The sequence below is a fragment of the Tachyglossus aculeatus genome, chromosome 10 (assembly GCF_015852505.1).
Source record: "Tachyglossus aculeatus isolate mTacAcu1 chromosome 10, mTacAcu1.pri, whole genome shotgun sequence".
In the NCBI taxonomy this organism is placed as follows: Eukaryota; Metazoa; Chordata; class Mammalia; order Monotremata; family Tachyglossidae; genus Tachyglossus; species Tachyglossus aculeatus.
In genome coordinates, this window is record NC_052075.1 from 1,255,354 (window position 1) to 1,274,680 (window position 19,327).

General features: G+C 49.0%; 1 protein-coding gene across 1 annotated transcript in view; it reads left to right on the top strand.

The window, feature by feature from the left end:
* HOOK1 (hook microtubule tethering protein 1) overlaps nucleotides 1-19,327 on the top strand; it is a 58,209-nt gene that overhangs the window by 34,360 nt on the left and 4,522 nt on the right. The window contains exons 12-20 of the mRNA XM_038752380.1: nucleotides 1,634-1,744; nucleotides 3,077-3,164; nucleotides 3,314-3,374; nucleotides 6,095-6,235; nucleotides 7,569-7,662; nucleotides 11,889-11,923; nucleotides 13,143-13,225; nucleotides 16,013-16,113; nucleotides 18,219-18,320. Of these exons, the coding sequence (XP_038608308.1) occupies nucleotides 1,634-1,744; nucleotides 3,077-3,164; nucleotides 3,314-3,374; nucleotides 6,095-6,235; nucleotides 7,569-7,662; nucleotides 11,889-11,923; nucleotides 13,143-13,225; nucleotides 16,013-16,113; nucleotides 18,219-18,320 (816 nt within the window). The remainder of the gene's footprint in view (nucleotides 1-1,633; nucleotides 1,745-3,076; nucleotides 3,165-3,313; nucleotides 3,375-6,094; nucleotides 6,236-7,568; nucleotides 7,663-11,888; nucleotides 11,924-13,142; nucleotides 13,226-16,012; nucleotides 16,114-18,218; nucleotides 18,321-19,327) is intronic.

Sequence of the window (19,327 nt, forward strand, 5' to 3'; positions counted from 1 at the left end):
CTCCCGAGTGCTTAGTACAGTGCTCTGCACACAGTAAATGCCCTCAAATATAATTGAATGAATGGATGCAGATGAGGAGATTGAAGCCTAGTCTGTAATTGATTTTTTTATTTCTATTAATATCCGTCTTCCCCTCCCGACTCTGAGCTCGTTGTGGGCAGGGAATGCGCCTGCTGTAGTGTGGTATCATCCTCTCCCAAGCGCTTAGCACGGTCACACAGTAAGCGCTCAGTAAATACGGTTGGGTGAAGCGTTGACGCGGCAGGTCAGGGGAAGAGCCGGGAAAGGGACCCGGAGGACGGTACAGTAGAGGCTTTCAGTCGACTGTGCTGAGCGCCTGGCAGAGGGCAATACAGTAGAAGCGGCCTAGAGGATAAATAATGATTTCTGATAAGCGCTTACTCTTTGCCTAGGACTGTGGCAAGTGCTAAACTGTAGCATAGAGACTGTAAGACCGTACGCGTGTTGTGGGCAGGGAATGTCACTGTTTATTGTCGTGTTGTACTTTCCCCAGCGCTTAGTACAGTGCTCTGCACACAGTGAGCGCTCAATAAATGCGATTGAAGGAATGAATGCTGGGGTAGATACAATATAATCAAATCGGGCACAGCCCCTGTCCCATATAATAATAATAATGGTGATGATGATAATAATAATAATAATGGCATTTGTTAAGTGCTCACTATGTGCGAAGCACTTTTCTGAGCACTGGGGGGGATACAAGGTGATCAGGTTGTCCATGGGGGGCTCACAGTCTTCATCCCCATTTTACAGATGAGGGAACTGAGGCTCAGAGAAGTTAAGTGACTTGCCCCAAGTCACACGGCTGACAAGGAGGCGGGATTAGAACCCACGACCTCTGACTCCCAAACCCGGGCTCTTTCCACTGAGGCCCGCTGCTTCTCTTGGAGCCCATATGGGACTCAAAGTGTAATTAGGAGGGAAAACGGGGATCGGGTCCCCGTTTTACCGATGAGGCGACTGAGGCAGTGAGAAGTCACTCCACGGTCCCCCAGCAGGCAAGCGGCGGAGCGGGATTAGAACCCAGGACCCCCAACTCCCAGGCCCTAGCTCTTCCAGCTAAGCCGCGTCGCAGCGCCCTTCCGGCCTGAACTTAAATAATAACGATGGTATTTGTTAAGCGCTTACTTAAGCTCTGGGGGAGATACCAGGTGTTGAGGTTGTCCCACGTGGGGCTTACTGTCTAAATGCCATTATTATTATTATTATTATTATTCATCCCCATTTTACAGGTGACAAACCCCCAGCACCCCAGAGCATCATCATCAATCGTATTTATTGAGCGCTTACTATGTGCAGAGCACTGTACTAAGCGCTTGGGAAGTACAAATTGGCAACATATAGAGACAGTCCCTACCCAGCAGTGGGCTCACAGTCTAGAGCAGGCGAGAGTCAGTCAGTCGGGTTTCTCGAGCACTCACTGTGTGCAAAGCACTGTAACCGAGCGGTAGGGAGAGAGCGAGGGAGGTCAAGGCGGGGTTCCCCGAGTCTGCCCGTCCCTAATGACCCCAGCAAGGTCATCGCGTTCTGGCCAGCTTCCCCGCGGCGTTCTCCTTGCCCCCCAAACCCCCGATGGCCCGGCCCCGGCTTGCCCTTCTGTCTCCCCCTCAAGATCCAGGACCTTCACGCCAAGCTCACCGGCGAGTCCAAGAGGGCCGACACGTTGGCGTTCGAGATGAAGCGACTCGAAGAGAAGCACGAAGCCTTGCTCAAAGAGAAAGAGGTACACCTCGGGACCCAGGCGCCACCCCAAAACTATTTTCCCGCCTCCCGTGAGCAGCGATGATGATGATTTTGATTTTCCCGCCTCCCGTGAGCAGCCCTTCAGCGATGAAGATGATGATTTTGATTTTTTTCTTGGGGTATTCCTTAGGCATGATTTGGCGGGCACTCTGCTGAGCGCCGGGATAGATGCAAGCTCATCGGGTTGGACGCAGTCCCTGTCCCAGTATAACAATAATAATAACGGTGGTATTTGTTAAGCGCTTACTACGTGCCAAGCACTGTTCTAAGCGCTGGGATAGATACAGGATAATCAGGTTGTCCCACGTGGGGCTCACAGACTTAACCAACTTAACAGACTTAACCCCCATTTTACAGATGAGGCTACTGAGGGCCAGAAAAGGGAAGTGACTTGCCCCCGTTTACACCATCAACATCATCATCATCATCAATCGTATTTATTGAGCGCTTACTATGTGCAGAGCACTGTCCTAAGCGCTTGGGAAGTACAAATTGGCAACATATAGAGACAGTGGGCTCACAGTCTAAAAGGGGGAGACAGAGAACAAAACCAAACATACTAACAAAATAAAATAAATAGAATAGATATGTACAAATAAAATAAATAAATAAATAGAGTAATAAATATGTACAGACATATATACATATATACACGGCAGACAGGTGACGCCTGCCATGTGCCATATGACAGCAGACATATGTTGCCAACTTGTACTTCCCAAGCGCTTAGTCCAGTGCTCTGCACACAGTAAGTGCTCAATAAATACGATTGAATGAATGAATGACGGAGCTGGGATTAGAACCCGGATCCTTCTGATTTCTAGGCCCAGCCTCTAGCCACTAGACCACTGCTACTTGTGGTAATAATAATGATGGCATTTATTAAGCGCTTACTATGTGCAAAGCACTGTTCTAAGAGCCAGGGGCCTAAAAGGTAATCCAGTTGTCCCATGGGGGGCTCACAGGCTTCATCCCCATTTTACAGATGAGGGAACTGAGGCCCGGAGAAGTGAAGTGACTTGCTCAAAGTCCCACAGCTGACAAGTGGCGGAGCCGGGATTTGAACCCGTGACCTCTGACTCCAAAGCCCGGGCTCTTTCCACTGAGCCACGCTGCTTGTGGTGTTCATTAAGCCCTACTTATTATGATAGGTCAAGCATTGTTCTAAGATCTGGGGGAGATAATAATAATAATAATAATAATAATAATAATAATAATAATAATGATAATAATACCGTTAAAAAAAGATCTGAGCTTAGTAAGCGCTCAATAAGTACCACCGGTTGATGGATTAATTGGTTCCCCTCCTTAGAGGCTGATCACCCAGCGGGACACCCTGAAGGAGACAAACGAGGAGCTCCGCTGTTCGCAGATGCAGCAGAATCATCTGAACCTGGCGGGTAAAGTCAGCGGGCGGGAAGATTCCTCGGGTTCCCTTCCCCTTCCTGCGGGGTGCAGCCGCTTAGTACAGCGCTCGGCACGTAGTAAGCGCTTAACGAAAGCCATCGTCATTATTATTAGGATTGTTAACCGCGCTGTGTGGTTTCAGGGGCGTCTGCTGCAGGGAGCCACGGGAACCTCGCCGCCGAGATGATGCCAGTCGAGTGCAGGTAAGATCCCCGGCTTCCAAGGGTTCGGCGTTTTATTTATTTGTATTGACAGTAAGCCCGTTACGGGCAGGGAACGTGGCTGTTCCAAGCGCTTAGTACAGTGCCCTGCACACAGTAAGCGCTCAGTAAATACGATTGGATGAATGAATGGACTGCAGAGAAGTGGGGCTCGTTGTCTTTAATAATAATGATGATGGCATTTGTTAAGCGCTTACTATGTGCCAAGCAGCGTTCTAAGCCCTGGGGGAGAAGCGAGGTCATCGGGTTGTCCCACGTGGGGCTCACATTCTTAATCCCCATTTTACAGATGAGGTAACTGAGGCACGGAGAAGTTAAAGCGACTTGCCCAAAGTCACACAGCTGACAAGCGGCGGTGGAGTTGGGATTAGAACCCACGACTTCTGACTCCCAAGCCCAGGCTCTTTCCATTGAGCCACGCTGCTCGAGACTGTAAGCTCCTTGTGGGCAGGGAATGTGCCTGTTTACTGTTACACTGTCCTCTCTCAAGCGCTTAGTACAGTGCTGAGCACCCAGTAAGTGCTCAACAAATACGTTTGAATGAATGAATGACCAGGTTGAGCGGGACGGGAGCGGGAAGCTACACATTGCTCACTCTTCCTTAATTCTGGAGACCGTTGAACCCGTTGAGAAGCGGTGGTGCCTAGTGGGAAGAGCCCGGGCTTGTGAGTCAGAAGGACCTGGGTTCTAATCCCAGCCCTGCCACTTCATTCATTCATTCAATCGTATTTATTGAGCGCTTACTGTGTGCAGAGCACTGTATTAAGCTCTTGGGAAGTACAAGTTGGCAACATATAGAGCCGGTCCCTACCCAACAGCGGGCTCACAGTCTAGAAGGGGGAGACAGACAACAAAACAAAGCATATTAACAAAATAAAATAAATAGAATAAATATGTACAAATAAAATAGAGTAATAAATACGTACAAACATGTATACATATATAGGCAAGTCACTTCATGTGTCTGGGCCTCCGTTACCTGATCTGTAAGACACAGGGAATGTCACTGTTTATTGTTGTATTGTACTTTCCCAAGCGCTTAGTACAGTGCTCTGCACACAGTAAACGCTCAATAAGTACGATTGAACGAACTTAACAAATACCATTAAAAAAAAATAAAGTGACAAAGCCAGGATTGGAAGCCAAGGTCTTCCGCTGCCCAGGTTCTTATCCACTGGGCCGCTCTTCTTGTCCGGGAGTAGGACAGATGAAGGACCCGAGGCCCAGAGAAATGAAGGGATTTGCCCAAGAAGGGCAGGAAATGTCACTATTTCCTGTTATATTGTACTTCCCCAAGTGCTTAGTACAGTGCTGTGCACACAGTAATTGCTTAATAATAATAATGATGGCATTTATTAAGCACTTACTATGTGCAAAGCAGTGTTCTAAGCACTGGGGAGGTTACAAGGTGATCAGGTTGTTCCACGGGGGGCTCATAGTCTTCATCCCCATTTTCCAGATGACCGTCTCTATATGTTGCCAACTTGTACTTCCCAAGCGCTTAGTACAGTGCTCTGCACACAGCAACCGCTCAATAAATACGACTGATTGATTGATCCCCATTTTCCAGATGAGGGAACTGAGGCCCAGAGAACTTGCCCAGAGTCACCCAGCTGACAAGCGGCGGAGCCGGGATTTGAACCCATGACCTCCGCCTCCCAAGCCCGGGCTCTTTCCACTGAGCCAGGCTGCTTCTCTGCTGCCAACACTTCTCTTAACAAATTCCGTGATTATTATTATGATCGTAATAAGAGAGCTGAGCCCGAGCGTGTGGCACCTTGACGCTTCTCCAATCAATCTGCGCATCAGGCAGAAACTCCTCACCCTGGGCTTCAAGGCCGTCCATCCCCTGGCCCCCTCCTCCCTCACCTCCCTTCTCTCCTTCTCCATCGCAGTCCGCACCCTCCGCTCCTCTGCCGCTAATCTCCGCGCCTCGTTCTTGCCTGTCCCGCCATCGACCCCCGGCCCACGTCATCCCCCGGGCCTGGAATGCCCCCAATCCCTCTGCCCATCCCGCCAAGCTAGCTCTCTTCTTCCCTTCAAGGCCCTACTGAGAGCTCACCTCCTCCAGGAGGCCTTCCCACACTCAGCCCCTTCCTTCCTCTCCCCCTCGTCCCCCTCTCCATCCCCCCATCTTACCTCCTTCCCTTCCCCACAGCACCTGTATATATGTATATATGTTTGTACATATCAAGGTACAGTGCTCAAGCGCTTAGTACAGTGCTCTGCACACAGTAAGCGCTCAGTCAATATGATTGATTGATTTATTACTCTATTTATTTATTTTGCTTGTCCATATCTATTCTATTTATTTTATTTTGTTAGTATGTTTGGTTTTGTTCTCTGTCTCCCCCTTCTAGACTGTGACCCCACTGTTGGGTAGGGACTGTCTATATATGTTTGTACATATCAAGCGCTTAGTACAGTGCTCTGCACACAGTAAGCGCTCAATAAATACGATTGATTGATTTATTACTCTATTTATTTATTTTGCTTGTACATATCTATTCTATTTATTTTATTTTGTTAGTATGTTTTGTTCTCTGTCTCCCCCTTCTAGACTGTGAGCCCACTGTTGGGTAGGGACCGTCTCTCTATGTTGCCAACTTGGACTTCCCAAGCGCTTAGTCCAGTGCTCTGCACACAGTAAGCGCTCAATAAATACGATCGATTGATCGATTGATTGATTCTCCTCCCCCCAGGGAGCTGTTCATCCGGCTGCAGCACGAGAACAAGATGCTGCGGCTGCAGCAGGAGGGCTCCGAGAATGAGCGCATCGCCCAGCTCCAAGAGGAGCTCGAGGAAAAGCAGCGCAAGACCAACCGGCTGGAAACGGAACAGAGGTGACGGGACCCTCCCTCCCTCCCTCCCTCCCCCTGAGCCCGGGTGGCTGCTCGCCGGGGCTGAGACCCCCATACCGGGGCTAGCGAGGCGGTGGGGCCTAGTGGAAAGTCCTCCTGGTCTGCGGGGAGACCTTGGGCGAGTCACTTCACATCTCTGAGAAGCAGCATGGCTCAGTGGAAAGAGCCCGGGCTTGTGCGTCCAATCCCGGCTCCGCCGCTTGCCAGCCGTGTGACTTTGGGCAAGCCGCTTCACTTCTCTGGGCCTCAGTTCCCTCATCTGGGAAATGGGGATGAAGACTGGGAGCCCCCTGTGTGGGACAACCTGATCGCTCTGGATCCACCCCAGCGCTTAGGACAGCGCTCCGCACTTAGCGCTTAACATGTGCCATCATTATTATTCTCTGGGCCTCAGTTCCCTCGTGCAAAATGAGGATTCAATTCCTGTTGGCCCTCCTATGTAGACAGCGAACCCCAGGTGGGACCCAATTATCATAATAATAATAATGATGGTACTATTTGTTGGGTGCTTACTATGTGCCAAGCACTGTTCTAAGCGCTGGGATCGATACAAGGTAATCGGGTTGTCCCACTTGGGGCTCACAGTCTTGATCCCCGTTTTTATAGATAAGGGAACTGAGGCCCAGAGATGAATAATAATAATGGCATTTGTTAAGCGCTTACTATGTGCAAAGCACCATTCTAAGCACTGGGGAGGATTCAAGGTGATCAGATTGTCCCATGGCAGGCTCACAGTCTTCATCCCCATTTTACAGATGAGGGAACTGAGGCCCAGGGAAGTGAAGTAACTGGCTGAAAGTCACACAGCTGACAATTGGCAGAGCCGGGACTTGCCCCCGTAACCTCTGACTCCCAATAATAATAATAATAATATTTGTTAAGTGCTTACTATGTGCAAAGCACTGTTCCAAGCGCTCGGGAGGTTACAGGGTGACCAGGTTGCCCCACGGGGGGCTCACAGTTTTAATCCCCATTTTCCAGATGAGGTAACTGAGGCCCAGAGAAGTGAAGTGACTTGCCCAGAGTCACACAGCTGACAGTTGGCGGAGCCGGGATTTGAACCCACGACCTCGGACTCCAAAGCCCGGGCTGTTTCCACCGAGCCACGCCGCTTCCCTGTGAGCCCCACGTGGGACGGGGACCGCGTCCCACCCGGTTATCTTGTATCGACCCCAGTGCTTAGAACAGCGGTCGGCACGTACTAAGTGCTCAGATACGGCAGCCACGAATTAACGGTCGTTTGGGAGTGGTTACCCACCAGGCCCGAGAGCCCGGGCCGCCTCCTTCCCGGAGGAATGAGAGCCTTCCCTTCCAGGCTGAGCGAGGAACACATCGGCGAGCTCCAGCGCCAAGTGGAGGACCTCCAGAACGCCCTGCAAGATCAAGGAGCCAAGGCCGAGAGCGAAGGGGTAAGTAGCTTAAAAAGCCCACGGGGCCTTCGCGGAAACGGCGGCCCCACGTCCCAGGAGGACGGTGACGATAGGGAGCCCGCCCGGGGCGCTGCTCAGAGCCTTAACCGGGAAGGTGACGGGACCGTTGGGAAAGGCAGGGATCCACCGCTCCGCTCCTCTGCCGCCAATCTCCTCCCCGTTAGGCCTCGTTCTCGCCTGTCCCGCCGTCGAGCCCCGGCCCACGTCATCCCCCGGGCCTGGAATGCCCCCAATCCCTCTGCCCCTCCGCCAAGCTAGCTCTCTTCCTCCCTTCAAGGCCCTACTGAGAGCTCACCTCCTCCAGAAGGCCTTCCCAGACTGAGCCCCTTCCTTCCTCTCCCCCTCATTCCCCCCCCCCCATCACCCCATCTTACCTCCTTCCCTTCCCCACAGCACCTGTATATATGGATATATGTTTGTACATATTTATTACTCTATTTATTTATTTATTTATTTATTCATTCATTCATTCATTCATTCATTCATTCATTCATTCATTTATTTATCTATTCATTCATTCATTTATTTACTTATTTATTTATTTACTTATTCATTCATTCATTTACTTATTTATTTACTTATTCATTCATTCATTCATTCATTTATTTATTCATTCATTCATCCTTTTATTTATTTATTTATTTATTTATTTATTTATTTATCTTGTACATATCTATTCTATTTATTTTATTGCGTTAGTACGTTTGGTTTTGTTCTCTGTCTCCCCCTTCTAGACTGTGAGCCCACTGTTGGGTAGGGACTGTCTGTATGTGCTGCCAACTTGTACTTCCCAAGCGCTTAGTCCAGTGCTCTGCCCACAGTAAGCGCTCAATAAGTACGATTGATTGATTGATCAACCGCTCCATCGGTGGGATTTACTGGAGCGCTTACTGTGTGCCGGAGCACCGGACGAAAGGCTCCGGAGAGGGTGACGCAACAGGTGATGGACACGTGCTGGGGAGGGAAGGGTGAGTTTTTCCACGTGTGTGTGTGTGTGTATGTGAGAGTGCGAGAAAGAGAGAGAGCATGGCATAGTGGACGGCACTTCAGCCTGGCATTCAGAAGGTCACGGGTTCTAATCCCGGCTCTGCCAATTGTCAGCTGTGTGACTTTGGGCAAGTCACTTCACTTCTCTGGGCCTCAGTTCCCTCATCTGGAAAATGGGGATTAAGACTGGGAACCCCCCGTGGGACATCTTGAACACCTTGTAACCTCCCCAGCACTTCGAACAGTGCTTTGCACAGAGTAAGTGCTTAGATGGAAATGATCCAATACTGGTATTTATTGAGCACTTACTATATGCAGAGCACTGTACTAAGCGCTTGAGAGAATAATTATTATTAATACTAATAATAAATACGATTGAATGAATGAATGAATGACAGGGACTGTGTCCAACCTGACTTGCTTGTATCCACTCCAGCGCTCAGTACAGTGCCTGCCACATGGTACATGCTTAACAAATGCCATTATTATCATCATCATCAATCATATTTATTGAGCGCTTACTATGTGCAGAGCACTGTACTAAGCGCTTGGGAAGTACAAATTGGCAACATATAGAGACAGTCCCTACCCAACAGTGGGCTCACATTCTAAAAGGGGGAGACAGAGAACAAAACCAAACATACTAACAAAATAAAATAAATAGAATAGATATGTACAAGTAAAATAAATAACTAAATAGAGTAATAAATATTATTAGAGAAACAGCGTGGTGTGGTGGAAACCACACGGGCTTGGGAGTCAGAGGATGTGGGGTCTAGTCCCGGCTCCGCCACGTACCTGCTGTGTGGCCTTGGGCGAGTCGCTTCACTTCTCCGGGCCTCAGTTCTCTCATCTGCAAAATGGGGAGTCATCATCATCATCATCAATCGTATTTATTGAGCGCTTACTATGTGCAGAGCACTGTACTAAGCACTTGGGAAGTACAAATTGGCAACATATAGAGACAGTCCCTACCCAACAGTGGGCTCACAGTCTAAAAGGGGGAGACAGAGAACAAAACCAAACATACTAACAAAATAAAATAAATAGGATAGATATGTACAAGTAAAATAAATAAATAAATAAATAAATAGAGTAATAAATCTGTACAAACATATATACATATATACAGGTGCTGTGGGGAAGGGAAGGAGGTAAAATGGGGGGGATGGAGAGGGGGACGAGGGGGAGAGGAAGGAAGGGGCTCAGTCTGGGAAGGCCTCCTGGAGGAGGTGAGCTCTCAGCAGGGCCTTGAGTCAATGCTTGTTCTCCTTCCTACTTCACTTCTCCGGGCCTCAGTTCCCTCATCTGCAAAATGGGGATTCAATATGTGTTCTCCCCCCTACTTAGACTGTGAGCCCCATGTGGGACCTGATTATCTCCAATCTCCTCCAGATTAACAAATCCCACAATTGTTATATTTATTGTAGCATTTATTGCCTGCTTAGTTGTGGCTCAAAAACCAGGAGACAAGAGCTCGAATGCTTGCTTGTGTGTGAGAGTGTTTATGTGTGTGTGTGTGTGTGTCTGTGTGTGTGAGTGTATTGGCCTTGTGTTGTTTCTTACCCCATCTCTGCTTTCCCACTCCCTTCCGCGTCGCCCTGACTTGCTCCCTTTCTTTATCTCCCCTCCCGGCCCCACGACACTTATATCCGTATCTGTCATTTATTTATATTCATGTCTGTCCTCTGGGTAGGGAACATGCCCATTCTGTTGTCCTCTTATCCTCTCCCAAGCACCTAGTACAGTGCCGTGCACACAGTCAGCGCTCAATAAAGACGACGGAATGAACGGATGAACGCGGGGTGGGCAGGGGAGAAGGCCCGGCCGCGTTGGTTATTCTCCCGCTCCTCCACCGGCAACGGGCCCTGGCGTCTTCGCTGAGCCTCGGCTTTCCAAACTGGGAGACGTGCAACCAATTGGCCGCCGGGACCTGGGAATGTAAATGATTTTTCCACCCGCGGTTGTCGGCGAAGGGAGCCCTGGGAGACCGGCGCTCTTTGCGATCCCGGGTCTCGTCTCTGTTTTTCTCTCTGGCATCTCCCTCTCTGCCTCTTTGGTTTTACTGTCGTTTTTTCCGTCTCCTGCTTCTTTAATTGCATTTATCAAGTGTCTACTTGGGGCCAAAGACGGGACTAAATCCTGGTGAAAGGTTGGCAGGAGCGTAAATTGAACACGTACCTGCAGCGGGGGAGGCTTGGCATCAGGTGCCCCAGAGAAGTGGTCAACGAAGGCTGACCACAGTAACAGGTGGTGTCGTTTTCAGGCCTCTTGCTAGTCTGCGAGGCCCATTCCCAGTGGGCAATCAATAGATCGATGGTATTTAATGAGCGTTTACTGCGTGCGGAGCCACATACTACACGCCCAGCCCCAGCCAGGTGATGCCAACCTCCCCAACGTTGTAGCCGCTGCATCCCCCGGTTGCCATCACCCAAGCTGGTCCGCTCCGTGCCGTCTCTTCCGCTTCTTCGCGGCTCCGTTCCCATATCCCTGTCATCCGATTTCTCTTAGAGCCAACACGATTCAGATTTGTGTCGAAGACCCGACCCCTCAGAGCTTTCACTGTAGTTTCAAGCATGCAAAACTGGAAAATAGCCCCATTTCTTTGTGCCATCACTTTATTCAATTCCATCCCCTTTGTGTCTCTCCCAGTGCTTAGCACGTAGTAAGCACTGAGTAAATGCCATATCCCTCAGTATTATTATTATCTCTTTTTATTATTATTATTATCTTAAAACAGAAAGAGTTAAATCTAACATTATGAAATTAAAGCCCGTTGTTGGGTAGGGGTTGCCGAATTGTACTTCCCATTCTTTCAACCGTATTTATTGAGCGCTTACCGTGTACAGAACACTGTACGGAGCGCTTGGGAAGTACAAGTCGGCAACATATAGAGACGGTCCCTACCCACCAAGCGCTTAGTACAGTGCTCTGCACACGGTAAGCGCTCAATGAATACGATTGAATGGATGAATAAAAATGGTAAAATCGAATTACTGGTATTAAATTAGAAATGATTAAATCTGATTATAGTCACGATCGTTATTAATAACCACGGTCGTAATAATAATAATAATAATGACGATGATGGAAATATGGTTAACGGTCTCTCTCCGTTTGATTCCGAGTGGCTCGCGGGGATATACGCAGTTAGCTTTTTTCAGTGTTGAATTCAGTGAACTGAAAATTAATGTTGAGTTTTTTTTGTCATTTCGTAGTCCAGCAAACTAAAGCAGAAATTAGAAGCTCACATGTAAGTAAAACCCATCAATGTTTCCTTTGAGAGAGACAAGGGGATTAAAGCATTTCTGAAGGCGGCGGTCGCAAAACCCAATTTCCATGTTTCCGTGAATGGTAAATGCGCTCAGTTTAAAGGAAGGGAAGGGATATTTCAGTCTTTGAAATGAGGCTTTCAGAGAGCGCTTCAGTTGTCCTTGGTGGTTTGAATCTTGATCAGTAACTCCAACCAACCCAGTCGTTACCCCGACCCCAAAAGAGTTAGAAAGTTGTCACCCTAACCTCGATGCCTCAGTGGCAAGAAAAGTCTCGTAGTTCCGTTCTCGGATCAGGTCAGCGTCACTTTTTTTAATATTTACTTCGTCCTTCCCCCGAGAGGAAACGTTAGCCATTTGTCGGGGACTTTGGGCCTCAGAGAGTTGATCTTTGAAATGTTCTTACTGGAAACTCAGGGTACTTCTAAACACCGACCGCAGTCAAGTGTGAGACCTCACTCCATTTTCTGGTCATCAGTCAGTGGTGTTTACTAGGTGCAGAGCACTGTACTAAGTGTTTGGGAGGCAGAGTTGGCAGACACATTCCCTGCCCACAACGAGCTTACGGTCTTCGTGAAAAGGAATAGAAAGGGAACGAAGGGAGGTCACAGAGAAGCAGGGCGGCCTAGTGGCTACGGCCCGGGCCTGAGAGTCAGAAGGACCCGGGTTCTAATCCCGGCTCCGCCACTTGTCTGCTGTGTGACCTTGGACAAGTCACTTCACTTCTCTGGGCCTCAGTTACCTAATCTGTAAAATGGGGATTAAGACTGGGAGTCCCACGGGGGGCAGGGACTGTGTTCAACCCGATTTGCTTGTATCCACTCCGGCGCTTAGTACGGTGCCCGGCACATAGTAAGCCCTTAAATACCGTTAAGTATTTGCACTTAGGAGCAGGTATTCCGGAATTTCCTTTTTAACGGCATTTTTAGGCGAGCGGGCGATCCTCAAAGCGACACAGAGAACCTCTCCTGAGGGCTCGTGCTGGATATGTGATAAGGCTTTTTTTTTTAGACTGTGAGCCCACTGTTGGGTAGGGACTGTCTCTATATGTTGCCAATTTGTACTTCCCAAGCGCTTAGTACAGTGGTCTGCACATAGTAAGCGCTCAATAAATATGATTGATGATGATGATGATAAGGAGTTGTGTAAAAATGCGCGCCGTTACACTGTGCCTTGACAATCTGGGTCTCGTCTCCCTAGGGAGAAACTGACCGAGGTCCAGGAGGAATTACAGAAAAAGCAGGCGCTCATCGAAGATCTGCAGCCCGAAGGACAGCACAATGGTGAGTCTCCCTGTAGTAGTAGGATAGAGAAGCAGCGTGGCTCAGTGGAAAGAGCCCGGGCTCTGGAGCCAGAGGTCATGGGTTCAAATCCCGGCTCCGCCACTCGTCAGCTGTGTGACTTTGGGCCAGTCACTTCTCAGTTCCCTCATCTGGAAAATGGGGATGAAGACTGGGAGCCCCCCGTGGGACAACCCGATCACCTTGTAACCTCCCCAGCTCTTAGAATAGTGCTTTGCACCTAGTAAGCGCTTAACAAATACTATTTGAAAAAAGCCACAAAAAAATACTATTAAAAAAAAATCTTCCTCCGCACTCAGTACAGTGACTGGCACATAGTAAATGCTGAGCAAATGCCATTTAAAAAGACAAAAAATAAAATTCAATAAAATACTCCGTGCCGTCTTTCAGTAAACAGGCCAAACCGAATCCCGAAATCTTCTCGTTCCCCTGTGTTCGGTAGGATGTGTTCTGATCGAGCACTGAGAAAGTTTATGAAGGGCCTCGGAGTTATCGAGCGCTTACTGTGTGCAGAGCACTGGACTAAGCGATTGGGAAGTAGAAGTCGGTAACAGATAGAGACGGTCCCTACCCAACAGCGGGCTCACAGTCTAGAAGGGGGAGACAGACGACAAAACAAAACATGTAGACAGAGCAGAGCACCGTACTAAGCGCTCGGGAGTACAATAGGACAGAATTAGCAGACGCATTCCCTGCCCGTGACGAACTCACTGTCTAGAGACTGTAACATTTGATAACAAAAATAAGGATGATGGTATTTGGCAAGCGCTTACTAGGTGCCAAGCACCGTTCTAAGCGCTGGGGTAGATACAAGGTCATCAGGTTGGACACAATCCCTGTCTCACACGGGGCTCGCAGTTTTAATCACCATTTTACAGACGGGGAAACCGAGGCCCGGAGAAGTGAAGGGATTCACCCAAGGTCACACGGCAGATGGGGGCGGAGCCAGGATTAGAACCCGGGTCCTTCTGACTCCCAAGCCCGGGCTCTAGCCTCTAAGCGGTGCCTCATGTGGGGCAGGGATTGTGTCCATCCTAATTAATTTGTACTTACCCCATCACTTCGAACAGTAGTACGTAGTAAGCAGTTACAGCGTGGCTCAGTGGAAAGAGCCCGGGTTTTGGAATCAGAGGTCATGGGTTCAAATCCCCGCTCCGCCAGTTGTCAGCTGTGTGACTTTGGGCAAGTCACCTCTCTGTGCCTCAGTTCCCTCATCTGTAAAATGGGGATGAAGACTTTGAGCCCCCCGTGGGACAACCTGATCACCTTGTAACCTCCCCAGCTCTTAGAACAGTGCTTTGCAATCAATCAATCAATCAATCGTATTTATTGAGCGCTTACTATGTGCAGAGCACTGTACTAAGCGCTTGGGAAGTACAAATTGGCATCACATAGAGACAGTCCCTACCCAACAGTGGGCTCACAGTCTAAAAGAGTGGGCTCACAGTCTGCACCTGGTAAGCGCTTAACAAATACTATTTAAAAAAAGCCAAAAAAAAAATACTATTAAAAAAAAATCTTCCTCAGCACTCAGTACAGTGACTGGTACATAGTAAATGCTTAGCAAATGCCGTTTAAAAAGACAAAAAATAAAATTCAATAAAATACTCCGTGCCGTCTTTCAGTAAGCAGGCTAAACTGAATCCCGAAATCTTCTCGTTCCCCTGTGTTTGGTAGGATGTGGTCTGATCGACCACTGAGAAAGTTTATGAAGGGCCTCGGAGTCATCCGCGCCCCCCGCCTTCCAACTCCACAGCGCTTATGTGCATATCTGCACACAGTAAGTGCTCAATAAATACGATTGAATGAATGAATATCTGTAATTTGATTTATGTATATTAATGTCAGTTTCCCCTTCTAGACTTTAAGCTCATAATAATAATAATAATAATGATGGCATTTATTAAGCACTTACTAAGTGCCAAGCACTGTTCTAAGCGCTGGGGAGGTTACAAGGTGATCAGGTTGTCCCACGGGGGGCTCACAGTCTTCATCCCCATTTTACAGATGAGGGAACTGAGGCCCAGAGAAGTTAAGTAATAATAATAATAATAATAATGATGGCATTTATTAAGTGCTTACAATGTGCCAAGCACTGTTCTAAGTGCTGGGGAGGTTACAATAATAATAATAATAATGGCATTTATTAAGCGCTTACTATGTGCCAAGCACTGTTCTAAGCACTGGGGAGGTTACAAGGTGATCAGGTTGTCCCACGGGGGGCTTACAGTCTTCATCCCCATTTTACAGATGAGGTAACTGAGGCCCAGAGAAGTTAAGTAATAATAATAATAATAATGGCATTTATTAAGCGCTTACTATGTGCCAAGCACTGTTCTAAGTGCTGGGGAGGTTACAATAATAATAATAATGGCATTTATTAAGCGCTTACTATGTGCCAAGCACTGTTCTAAGGGCTGAGGAGGTTACAAGGTGATCAGGTTGTCCCACAGGGGGGCTCACAGTCTTCATCCCCATTTTACAGATGAGGTAACTGAGGCCCAGAAAAGTGAAGTGACTTGCCCAAAGTCACACAGCTGACAAGTGGCAGAGCCAGGATTTGAACCCATGACCTCTGACTCCAAAGCCCGGGCTCTTTCCACTGAGCCACGCCACTTAGGGAATGTGTCTGTTTATTGTTCTTTTGTCCTCTCCTAAGTGCTTAGTGCAGTGCTCTGCCCACAGTAAGCGCTCAATAAATACGATCGAATCAACTGCCTGACTGAGGTTGACCGTGGCCTTCTGGGGGCCATTTTCTTTTTAATTAAGCCCAAAAGATGGAGGAATTGGAAGCAGCTCTCCAGAAGAAAGACGAGGACATGAAAGCAATGGAGGAGAGATACAAAATGTACCTGGAGAAAGCCAGAAACGTGAGTCGGGTTTCGTTGTCAGGAGGCCGTGGGCCGAGCCGCGGCCCTCGGAGCAGGGTGGCGTGCGGGGCCCGAGAAGCGGCCCCCAGGACGCCTCCCCTCCCCGAGCTGGCCCCGGGGGAGCCAAACCCGCCCCAAAACAGCAACCCACCCCCCTACCCGGGACCAACTCCCAGAGAAACAGTGTGGCCTAATGGCTAGAGCCCGGGCCTGAGAGTCAGAAGGATCTGGGTTCTGATCCTGGCTCCGTCACTCGTCTGCTGTGGGACCTTGGACAAGTCACTTCACTTCTCCGGGCCTCAGTTCCCTCATCTCTTTTAGACTGTGAGCCCAATGTTGGGTAGGGACTGTCTCTATATGTTGCCAATTTGTACTTCCCAAGCGCTTAGTACAGTGCTATGCACATAGTAAGCGCTCAATAAATATGATTGATTGATTGATTGATCTCTGAATTGGGGATTAAGACTGTGGGCCCCATGCGGGACAGGGACTGTGCCCAGCCTCATTAGCTTCATTCATTCAGTCGTATTTATTGAGCGCTTACTATGTGCAGAGCACTGGACTAAGCGCTTGGGAAGTACAGGTTGGCAACAGATAGAGACGGTCCCTATTATGATGGCATTTATTAAGCGCTTTCTATGTGCCCAGCACTGTTCTAAGCGCTGGGGAGGTTACAAGGTGATCAGGTTGTCCCAAGGTGGGCTCACAGTCTTAATCCCCCTTTTACAGGCGAGGTAACTGAGGCCCGGAGAAGTGAAGTGACTTGCCCAAAGTCACCCAGCTGACAATTGGCGGAGCCGGGATTTGAACCCGTGACCTCTGACTCCAAAGCCCGGGCTCTTTCCACTGAGCCACGCTGCTTCTCAACCCTACCCAACAACGGGCTCACAGCCTAGAAGGGGGGAGACACGACAAAACAAAACATGTGGACAGGTGTCAACTTGTCAGAACAAATAGAATTAAAGCTAAATGCACATCATTAACAAAATAAATGGAATAGGAAATATGTCCAAGAAAAATAAATAGAGGAATAAATCTGTACAAACATATATACAGGTGCTGTGGGGAGGGGAAGGAGGTAGGGGTGGGGGGGTGGGGGAGGAGGAGAGGAAAGAGGGGGCTCAGTCTGGGGGTTTAGCTAGTATCTAATCCAGTGCTTGGCACGGTGCCTGGCACATAGTAAGCGCTTAACAAATGCCATTAGAAAAATAATAAAAAAAAAAACAATGCAAGTCCCAGGGGGCCGTGGTTTGAGGCCCATCTGGAGGGCGGGATGAGAGTTGGCAGAGGGATAATAATAATAATGATGGTATTTGTTAAGCGCTTACTATGTGCCAAGCACTGTTCTAAACGCTGCGGGGCCGGGGGGGGGGAGGCGGTTTACAGGGTAATCAGGTTGTCCCACATGGGCTCACAGTCTTCATCCTCATTTTATTCATTCATTCATTCATTCAATCATATTTATTGAGCACTTACTGTGTGCAGAGCACTGGACTAAGCGCTTGGGAAGTACAAGTCGGCAACATATAGAGACGGTCCCTATCCAACAACGGGCTCACAGTCTAGAAGGGGGAGACAGACGACAGAACAAAGCATGTAGATGAGGTAAGTGAGGCCCAGAGAAGTGAAGCGACTTGCCCAAAGTCAAGCAGCTGACGAGTGGTGGAGCTGGGATTAGAACCCACGACCTCTGAGTCCCAAGCCCGGGCTCTTTCAGTGCCCCATGCCTTATTGGCGGAGGGCAGAGTCACCCACTGAGGCAGAACCTAAAGGAAGCAGTCTGGCCTAGTGGAGAGAGCCCGGGCCTCGGAGTCAGAAAAACCTCGGTCCTGATCCCAGCCCTGCCACATGTCTGCTGTGTGACCTTGGGTAAGTCACTTCACGTCTCTGGGCCTCAATCTGTAAAATGCAGATTAAGACGGGGAACCCTTTATGGGCAGGGAACATGTCTGTTAATCCCGTTGTATTCTCTCAAGCGCTTAGGACAGCGCTCTGCACATAGTAAGTGCTCAATAAATACCAGTATTGGATCATTTCCATCTACTACCCGTCAGCGGGGTCACAGCCCGAGTCCCCGTGTGTCGTCTTTTATTTCCTCCGCACAGGTGATCAAAGCCCTGGACCCGAAACTCAACCCAGCGTCGGCAGAAATCCTGCTCCTCAGGAAGCAACTGGCCGACAAAGACCGAAGGATCGAAATATTGGAGGTGAAGTCAGTCCCCCTGGGTCAGTTGTCCCCTTCCGACCCGGGAAGCGGCCGACGTGTCTGGAAGCGGCGTGGCATAGAGGATCTGTCTCCCCCTTCTAGACCGGGAGCCCGTTGTTGGGTAGGGACCGTCTCTATATGTTGCCGACTTGGACTTCCCAAGCGCTTAATCCAGTGCTCTGCACACAGTAAGCGCTCAATACATACGATTGAATGAATGAATGTATGAATGAATGGAGCCCGGACCTAAGGACCTGGGCTCTGATCCCGGCTCCGCCACTCGTCCAGCGTGTGACCGTGGGCGAGTCACTTCTCTCTCCCTCTCTGCCTGGAAAATAGGGATTAAGACCGTGAGCCCCAACAGTGCTCTGCACACAGTAAGCGCTCAATAAATACGATTGAATGAATGAATGAATGTGGGACACGGACGGTATCCAACCTGATTAGCTTGTGTCTCCCCTGGCACTTGGTACAGTGACTGGCACGTAATAAGCACTTAACTTAGAAACAGCATGGCCAGTGGGTAGAGCATGGGCCTGGGAGCTGGAAGATCAGGGGTCGTGGGTTCTAATCCCGGCTCCGCCACCTTGTCTGCCGTGTGACCTCGGACAAGCCACTTCAATCAATCAATCGTATTTATTGAGCGCTTACCGTGTGCAGAGCACTGTACTAAGCGCTTGGGAAGTACAAGTTGGCAACATATAGAGACAGTCCCTACCCAACAGTGGGCTCACAGTCTAGAAGACTTCACTTCTCTGGGCCTCGTTACCTCATCTATAAAATGGGGATTAAGCGTGCGAGCCCTATGTGGGACAGGGACTGTGTCCAACCTGATTTCCTTGTATCTACCCCGGTGCTTAGAACAGTGCTTGGCACATCGTAAGCGCCTAACAAGCACCATAACTGTTGTAACAAATGCCACAAAAAAAACAAAACAAAAGAAAAGGATGGTGGCGGTCTCCCCGTAGCCCTTTGGGACGAGGAAGCCTGGTTCCGAGTGATGGCCTG